Source organism: Thermobia domestica, chromosome 6 (assembly GCF_964235325.1).
Source record: "Thermobia domestica chromosome 6, izTheDome1.hap1.1, whole genome shotgun sequence".
Classification (NCBI taxonomy): Eukaryota; Metazoa; Arthropoda; class Insecta; order Zygentoma; family Lepismatidae; genus Thermobia; species Thermobia domestica.
Genome location: NC_137459.1, coordinates 75806062 through 75816347, shown reverse-complemented (window position 1 = coordinate 75816347; position 10286 = coordinate 75806062). Strand labels below are relative to the sequence as shown.

At 35.5% G+C, this 10286-nt stretch overlaps 1 protein-coding gene across 2 annotated transcripts in view; it reads right to left on the bottom strand.

Moving 5' to 3' along the window:
* Positions 1–1191: 1191 nt before the first annotated feature.
* Positions 1192–10286, bottom strand: part of LOC145688057 (glutaryl-CoA dehydrogenase, mitochondrial-like) — a 58885-nt gene continuing 49790 nt past the window's right edge. For both annotated transcript variants that reach the window (XM_081761762.1, XM_081761761.1), the window contains one exon: positions 1192–1514. In XM_081761762.1, the coding sequence (XP_081617888.1) occupies positions 1450–1514 (65 nt within the window). In that variant the 3' untranslated portion in view covers positions 1192–1449. The remainder of the gene's footprint in view (positions 1515–10286) is intronic.

Sequence of the window (10286 nt, the reverse complement as noted above, 5' to 3'; positions counted from 1 at the left end):
AATCCCACGTAGAAATCCAGTTGCTGCGCCAAACAATCCTGAAGACTTAAGATGAGTCTTTAGTAAAATATCACAGTTTCCAAAGTGGAATGTTGATGTTGGAGGGCGCGTTTAAAACTTTTTTGGCGCACAAGGTTTGAGAACCTGGGACTTCACTAGTTGGGACTAGCCGTAAGAAAACGTCCTTCGCAGGGTTAATAGCTTGTGCCCCTTAACACAAAATCATACTTAATTCCCGACGCAACGTGCGTGGTGGCTGCACGCAATATCGGAGTCAAACTCTCTGAGCACCAAAGCTCAAGGTACGGGTTGCAATGGTCGACTGAAGAGTGTTGGCAGTTCATTCCAAAAATCACTGTTATCTCACCTGTATGCACATGCAAACAGAATGTAGAAAATAATTTATGTTAATTTTAGTCTACTGGTTACGATGCACGAGACACTGCGATAACTCGGGCGTGAGAAAGTACAGATAAGGAACTGCAAAACAACGGGACTGGCGTCACTCCGGTCACTTAAATACCTGTTCTGGTCTGGTCTGCTCTAATCTATTGCAATGTTTCCATAAGAGATTAAAGAAAGCACTTAATTCAGTTCTAAATAACTGCAGAATATATACTGTGCATAATAATAAGTCAGGGAGAAACACTGTGAAGGTTCGTCGCTGACAAATTTTCTCACCAGAAAGCAATGTTTTAAATATATATATGAAAAAACAATGAGAGACTTCATTGTCCAATTGTGTGGGAAAGAAGCAATTCCCACCGAAGAAAGAACTTATTTGCGTCGCAGCATAAAGTATAAATCGAAAAAAATAATGACTGTCTTTACGAAATATACAGAGCGTCCACAAAAATACTTCTATAACCTGGTAGCGGTTATAACTATTACATGCTATTATGTGTATTGTCATATAATGATGGAAAACTGGAATTAAGCATTTTGCCTGTTGTTTTCCGAAATAATAATTACTGGATATTGTCTTAAAACAATACACTCTCCACTGGTCGAAAATTTGTCTACCCCTTTTCCATAGAATCGTTGTCTTCAATTGAAAATAGTTGATAGGAACTAAACTAAGTATACTTTATCTCGAGGTTTTAGATTCAAATCCCATTCTAAATTCCTTCTTATTTTCTATATTAGACTCACGATGACCATAGGCCTAACATGTTACTCAAAGAAATACAATTTGTTTATTGATAAAATTTTATTTCGTTTTCCTTAATCTTAAGTTTTGGTCCATAAAACTTTAATTATGAAAATAACACAAAGATTAAATCGAACATCAGGTACAACAAAATTCATACAAAAATATATATATCTATAATTCATTCAACAAATACCAACAACAATACAAAATAAGTCTCCTGATACATGGAAAGACTTCTACGAGGTACTGGTTTCATTTTGAAGTAGGAGTAGGGCTGTCCTCGCATTCTCTTATGCTTAGTTGAAAGCTTGAATGCCTGTGATCGCTCGTCCAATGATCAGAGCATGAATATCATGCGTACCTATTGAGTATATAAATAAAATGGCACACATTGTTCAATCAAGTTTATAAATACACGAATTTATATATAAGGCACAGCTTACATTCTTTAATTGAAATAAAATTTCTAGCAAATGGAACATTTCAAAACCCTAGCATAAAGACGGCTGATAAAGGCAAATAACATATAATTTATTTAACTATGTCAATTTACATTTCGGAGAATATTTCACTGTGAATTCATTAACATCACATTAGCACCAAAAAGTTTTCGTTTTATACATTTCTGAACTATTGACTATGCACAATACACAGGGTGTATGAAAACTCCTGGTCCATTGTCCTTGGGCGCGGTGGCTCAGTGGTAGAGCGTTCACCTCCGGTGCTTGGGGTCCCTGATTCGATCCCAGCTCGCGCCGTGGAGACTTTGTGGTGGACAAACACCGTGCTCGTGGGTTTTCTCGGGGTTCTCCCGTTTCTTCCCACTTTCTTCATTCCACCATTTCATTCATTTCCCATAATCACCATCTCCTTTAGCCTAACCGGCATAACCGTGGGACGTAAAACTGAAAGATTTCATTTCATTTTTGGTCCATACTCCGTTATGAGTAAAGATACGAAAAACTGGAAGGAGATGAAAGGTGTTGGAAATAAGCGATTTTCAATCTAAAATGATGAGGGTTTCAAATCGCCTCACACTGGCAAAGCGGACAATGTAAAATGAAAAAGCAATATTGCTTATTCAGCAGGCTATTCCCTTGGACCCTCGCTATTATCAATAATATAGCATTGTTGGGAAACTGATTCAAGATGTTGTAGGTTCCCTCACACAACATAGATAGATAGATATACATAGATTTAGTTTCAATTCATTGTGGGCTATACTTCCAAGGCAGCTTTACATGACATTATGTAGAGGGTTTTCCAATAATGATTTTACAGTTAAACTACTAAGTGTTCAATCTGATATTAACAACGCTGGCTCACTGGTAAAATACTCAACTTTTGAAGCTCAGGATCGCAAGTTTGATTCCAGACTATGTGAATTGGTGGTGGACCAACACTATACTATAGCTCTTTTCGACATGCTTTAATTTTTATATCATGAATTTTGCCATCGCTAATTTCTATTCATTACAGTCTTATGGGCATAACTATATTACATTAATTATATCACTGGGCACAGAAAACGTGAAACAACAGAAATCTAAATGCTGAAGTGGCGAAGACTCGAAGCTGTTCTCCCGTTTTACATGCAGTTAAATTACCTAACTACTGACACATTAACTCTCCAGCAAGCTGGAGATCAAAGTCCTGCCAATTCGGCGTCCATGTTTTTTGAAACTAGTAAAGGAAATTAGGAAAATATAAACGAAACATTCCCACCCACATACATTTACTGCTTTGATATAGCAGAAAAAAATAAACAAATCAAAAACTATACGAAAGCTGATCCGTTGCCATCGGAACGATTTACAAACAGCAACATCAAGCCGGATTTCACAGAGGACCAAAACTGTACACTCAAACGTGTATCAGTGTCTCAACTTTTGTAGTGAAAAATATGCCACCGAGAAAGAAGTGCTTTCGGAAAAGGTACTGGCTCTTACCCATATAAGTTTTACCATTACTCACACAGCAGAACAGTATCAGAACAATGGGTTTATGGTGGCATGGACAACTGTTACTGTTGTTATAATTAAATGTAACGCACACTAGTCTCCTGCTCAACCCACATCATCAACAAAATCGCATCCAAAGAGAGCATCAGTAAAACTCACAACACTTCTGCTAAAGATTCGGGATATGGCTGTCTGTGAGAATCCATTACCGCACCGTACGGCTAAACGATTATATGTGACACAATCAACAATGAGTCGTGCAATCCATCACAAATTGAGGCCGAGACCTACCCACAACGCCAAAAGGTTCTACTAGTGCCCCTAGCTGGTGACCGCTGAAAATTTGTTGTGACGATGAACGAAGACTGAATCTATGACTGGAGAAATTCGGGCCATCGCATGGACAAGTGTTCATGAAAAAGACTGATGTAACTTTGTGCGTCAATGCAAAACAAGTTTCTTGAGAGGTTTTATGGTTGTTATTGGCTTTTGTCGGTAGGTTTGAAAAAGAAAATATTAAAATCAATGCTGTTTATGACCAAGAATATGTTCTATTCCAGTTTACACATACGAAATATCAGTATTGTATAACGATGACACCCATCATATGAAACTGCGCCAGGACAAAGCTTCAAGTCACACGACCAAAACATCGCTTGCCTACCGATGCATGGCAGCTGCAATTGGTGTCGATGCTATTCTGTTTGAAGATATTCTCACTAACAAGTCCAGATGATAGTCCCATGGATTATTGTTCTTTTGGATTTCTCAAATAGCACCTTTCACCATGTCAGGTTCAAATGGTAAATTGCCTTTTGAAAGCCTGGAAGCAGGAGTGGGACAATATACCACCAGTATCGCTACAACGAAATCTGCCACAGTGGACAATGTGACAGTGCAAGGGGTCCATCACGTTTTAATCACTTCAAGCATGATCGATGGTGGCGGGATGGAATATCTTAACTCTTTAATGGCAGTGTTGCTCTCAAGCAACATCACATTCTATTGCGTTATCCGCACGAATTATAACTTCAGTAATCATTTAATTAGCATTATTGCTTTCGTACAATATTCAATATACATGATTTGCGGGTCGCTTCTTTAGATACTTCTAATCTTCGTCAACAAGGACAGTGAAATTTAGTATTGTAGAAGCTTTATCTCCTACGTTCCGCGAAAGTTCTTTTTTTTAAATTTTTTTTTAAAATTTTATTTGCGGTTTCTTGTTCTGTAGGAAAATATTTCAACGAAACTGTTGGTAATTACTAAGAGTATTTTTATGATATTTTAGCATAATAAGGCGATGCTGCTCAGTAGCTACACATAACATCTATTTTATGGCAATGTTGCTTTGAAATAAACACCATGTATTTTGTAACCAAAGTACAAAAATACTTTAAAAATTACGAAATTATGACCAGGAAGACATGGTTCAACCATAAAAGCAAACTAAATGTTTTAGTAGTAATGCTATCAATGCTTGCCCATTAAAGGGTTAAGATAAGCAACAACTTCAATTAGTTCCGATCGAAACTGATCAGCCCCTGTATATTTTTACAATAAAACGGACAACACGAGAAAATAAAACACCATTTTTTAAAAGAAGCATCGTATCAACCTATTATTAAAAAAAATACCTTGCAGATACAAAGTGCGTAAAAAAATGTATATAAACTTGAATACATGGTATCTGCTTATGCTTTCGAAGTTTGAATTGAGTTCTTACAGTATGTAGTATGGTGTTTCGTTAACATATATCGGTCTTCTCGTGACTGTAACATGTAATGTATAATGGTGAAACAAAATGATCAATGAATACTTGACATTTGAGGAACAAAACTTTAAAGTGATTATTTCAATTTTGAAAGTATCGCTGAAGTTCAACGTCAGTATAGGTGTGAGTTTGAAACAGGATCTCTTACACGACTGACAATTACATGCTTTGAGACTAGTCTGAGAGTCGTCACAAAGCCTATACCAGTTTAAAATAGAGTTCCGTTCCTTAAATGTCAAATGTGCACCGGTTATTTTATTTCTGTATTATACTTCATAGTTTCATGTAACAGTTGTAAGAAGACAGACATCTGTTGAGGAAACACCATACTTCATATTGTATTGAGCATTCAACTTAAAAACAATACACAGATACCATGTATTGAACTGTATATACGTTTTCATATGTGCTCTGTTTATCACAAACAATATGTAAGAATATATATAAATAGGTGACAAATATAGTGCTTTCTCCACGCTTTTTGCCAAAAAACAGAAACAATATTTTCATACTTTTTGATACTCCACAAATTGTCACCTTGCAGGAAGAGAAATATTGGGAAACCTATAATGAATTCCTGTTTGTCAAGTAACCATGAAATAGTCTCAGGTGTGTCTTAGGCACAGACACTACCTGCAAGTGTTAGATCTTGTTAAAACCAATACAGGTTTAGCCTTTCGTCTGCACACAGGTGCTTATAATGATCATAACACTATTAGGCCTAATTACACAATCAAAACTTTTTCGATAAATTCTTTATTACAATTACCTGCCCTACTCATGAAACACTCAACAACCAATCAATTCAAACACTATCAAAATATGCTTAAAAACCGTGGAACTTAAAAAAAAGAAAAAGAAAAAGAAAAAAAAGAAAGAAAGAAAAAAATCAATACATATGTATAAATATGTCCTATACGATCTTTATACAGTTATGGTAAATAAACACAAAAGTCTTCTTGCTTTTCGTTCTGTTTTTATTTGCCATACGCCTTTGTTTATACTAACATTTGCGTTACCTTAGTATAATGCATCTTAGTACTACACCCAACATGTAAAAGAAAGAAAAATGACTAAAGTGCGTATAAAGATGTTAGGTATGAGAATGCTAATTACGTACAGATTTATGAACGATCGATTATTTAACAAAACCATGTAAATTTTATTTTTCATATTGATAAATTTTGAACATTCTTCTGTGTATCTTGTGCATGCACAGTAAAAGTAGTGTTAAGATAGCTACATATTTAATTTGCCTACATATCGAGAACCACAAGAAACAAAGCACAGGAGAGAGGTTTTCTCGTAAGGGTTATTGTATTTTGTACATAATTGACGTTTTATTTTTTAGCTATTCCACAGAAATAAACTGGTCATCTTTCTGAAATATACTAGCAAAATGTACCAACACCACATACGTTATTTGTCATCAGTAAAATATTTAGGTAACACTGACGTGCTTGTTGGAGATTAAGGTAGTAATTGCTATTATGAAGCACATGCCATTGAAAAAAGTAAGATTGAAGAAAAAGAGGAATTTTAAAATAAATATATATATTGTTGATGTTTATGTATTAAACGATAAGCATAGGTTATGTTTGTGTAGTGTATCAGATTAAATGACATCATTAAGGTATGGGTAGTGTTCGATTAAATATTTAATGTCTTAAATCTACATTTGGCCCACAGGTAAAAGCGATCGTACGCCCTGAAATCGGTCAAATAGTTAGCTTTTAGCAAGTTATTCCGCACCTATATTGCGCACTTTAAAATGTAGTTACGAAGTTTCTTTTGTAGTGAACATCAGAGCTGTAGTCTCAGCTGTAAGTTATGAGGTGGATTGGAACAAAAAGGAAAGATTACAAACATATCAAGGCTTGTTTAAAAATGCAGATATTTCTTTGACATGAAAGGTATTATTCCAAGTTCAATTAGGAGAATCAGTATGGACACTACCGATGGTTGTTATAAATACCAATATGTCAAAAACAAATATAGTCTCACTGTTCGTTCAAAGACGGCAAGGACAGAAACTCATAATGATTTGCAGAGAATACTGTTAGATAAGTCCAGCATTGTATTCTAAGAGTAAATCAAAACGCCTATTTAAGGGAATAAAATCAGCATTCCGGTCAGGCCAGATGTTACGACTGTTTTAGAAGGCTTACGAAATTCCTTACTCGCTGTTAGAACAGTGAATAAGGAAGTGCAATAATTGTGTAATATGGGGATTTTGCAAAAGATTCAGTTTGGGTGGCACCTATGGTGGTTATAAGAAAATAGAATTGAGCACTTAGGCTTTGTTTAACTTTTAAAAGAACTTTGAATTTAGTAACGGAAACGGTAGGTTTTCCTATCCTCAAGATAGAGAATATGCTCAATAAGCTAAAGGGTGCTTCCTTCTTTTAGTCCTATGTCATACTTACTTGCAGCTAGTAGTACAACAGGAGGTACAAAATATTTGGTGATATATACGCCTTGGTGTCTGCATTTATAACGCAGACTGCTTTTTGGCTAGAACTGCTTGGCACAAATTTTGCAACGTTTTACGAACCACATCTTGCAGAACATGTCAGGTGTATCTTATTATCTGAATAAGGTACTGATTTGGGAAGCCACACGAGAGGAATGCTATAATCGTACTGCACAAGTATAGAGACACTTCGTAACTACAATGTTCACGTTAAAAAGCATAAATATATTTTCTTTGTAAAGATCAAATACTTGGGTTACAATATTTCCGTAGAAAGTATAGTACCAGCTTCAGATAATTTAAGACCAATTTTCGAAGCGCCTAGTCCTAAGAATCTGCTTTAATTACAATCGTCCTTTGGAATGCTGAATTTCTATTACAGACAACTTCCTGCATTGCTAATGAACATTCCCTTGTTGTACAGAATGCTTAAGAAGGTTTCACCATGAACATGCTCGCAAGAACATCAGAAATAATTTCAGTTAGAGAAAGATTAAAGGCAAGCATAAGTACTACAACCATTCAATGACAAGGAAAAGATAGCATGACGGATGCTTCTCCGAATGGTGTAGAGGTTGTATTATACAATGAGGTGAACGGGGAGCTCAAAACAATAGCTTCCGCTTTCACTACCTTGTCCACGGGTAAGTCAAACTACTCCTATTTTGAAAAAGAGGCACTTGCACTAATATTGTTGTCCTAAAATTCTATAAATTCGTTTTTGGAGAAAATTCAAAATTGTCACAGATTTCCAACCTGTCAAATAGATATTCGGTACGAAAGCTCCTCCTGATGGTGCCACACCAATGTTACAGAGATGGTTTCTCATCTTAGCGAATTATAATTTTGAAATAGTATAAAATAAAAATGTTAAGGTAGCAAGCTTTTTATCACGACTTCCTTTAAATGAACCTCTGTAGGAAGTTTAATGAGGACTGGAATATGTCAGTGAAATTGGACCCAGATTTTATCAGATGAAGCTATCAATGAAAACACTTTAATTAATGAAGCTGAAGGTTGGGTAATGAATGGTTGGCCTAAAAGATATCCTTCGTATTTCGACGGTTCAAAGTAGACGCCATTCTTCTGAAGATATTTTCAGTTTGAGACTCATAATGAATGTCTTCTTTAGAAAGAAGTAGTAGTTTTGTCACAAAAGTTAAGAAGTTGTATTTGAGAAGATTGCACACGGATAATTTGGGTCTACATTTCACACTTCAGTTGGTTACATCAGAGGCATAGTGGCTGGGTATGTCAGACGATATACAACAAATGGTGCATACAGTGGTTAAGTGTGTTGTACGGTAGCAAGTAGTTCTTCGCGCATTAATTACAAACCTTGGCCTGACTGACATGAGCCATCAGAGAAAATATATTTGGATCATTGCTAATAAAACTCCAACTGGTTCATGCTAATTATTCGGATTTATATTTCTTATGATCGATACCTTTACGCAATGGATAAGAGTACGGAAGGTTAAGTTCACCAATGGAAGGGAAACTATTTTCAATTTAGAAAATATATTTCAGTTAACTGAGTTTCTTAAATCGTTAGGGTGTGTGTAAAAAAAAAAAAAAAAAAAAAAAAAGTGCTGAGTTAAGATCATACTGTGAAGATAGGAGAATTAAACAGTTATTCGCACCTCTATACTCGCCTGTTAGTAACGGAAGCGCTGAAAAGACTGTGCAGTGGATTAAGAAGTCTTTGAAAAACAAGTTTATTCAGAATAATTACAAAGTGAATTATGCTATATTGGAAAGTTGAATAGCAGAGATGAACTATTCAGTTTTGAATACACCTACTAAATGCCTAGGACGGTTTGCAGCTTCTTTGCTTTTCTCTAAACGGACCAAAGAGTCCCTAATATGAAAAGAGATAAGAGTAATCTTAAGGAAAACTAGGCTGGAAGGCCCTACAAAATAATACATTCTGCTGCTAATAATATAACGGGTGTATCAACAGTTCGGGACCATAAGTCAGCTCCGTTATGAGTAAAGATACGAGAAATTAGAAAAAGAGAAAGTTGTTGGAAATATGCGGTTTTCTATCTAAAATGGAATTTTTCAAATAGCACTACATGTTTGGGTTCCACATTGGTAAGACGCCCTATATTAAATGAAACTGGAACCCTGCCAATTTAGCAGACTGTTCTCTTGCAACTTCACCATAACAACAATACAACATTGTTTAGAAACGGATTTGAGATGTTCTAGGTTCCCTTACGCAACAATGTGCTCATTCACCCTGTCACTTTTGCATGCGCTTACGTTCCGTTCGTACCACGTGCTAAACTAGAACCAAAACTTTTCCATTTAACATAAGAAGCGCCTTACCACTGTGGAGTCCAAACGTGTGGTCTGGTTGGAAAAAAATCCTTATTTTAGATTAAAAACCAGGTATTTTTAACAACTTCCTTCTTTCTTTTTCATTTTATCGTATATTTACTCATAACTGAGTTGGCTTATGGCCTCGGGCTTTTGATATATCCGGTACAGGAAGATATGGAATTATGAGTTAGAAATCATAGAGCTGAACTACCTAAATTTGTTAAGGTAACATTTAATAGATTGACAGGAAATAATAATTTTTGAATTTACATTAAATGATTAAATAAGGTATAGACATCAAGTCAGGATTGTAAATGACAATAAGTTTTTACATAGTGACTTTGTATGATTCCTTCTACAGTGGATTATAGGTTATTGAATGATATGAGTAAGACAGAGATTCCCTAGGTAAGAACACTTCGCAAGAAAATGAAACATACAAACAGAAAGTTGGTGAGAAAGAAAGTAAAGGAGATAGTCTGAGAACATCAAAACCGCTCAGGAATCCACATAGTAAGATTGAGTTATTAATACTTAATGACTTTTTTTTTCGACCAAGGGGGAAGATGTTGGACGTTAAGGTAATAATTGCTATAA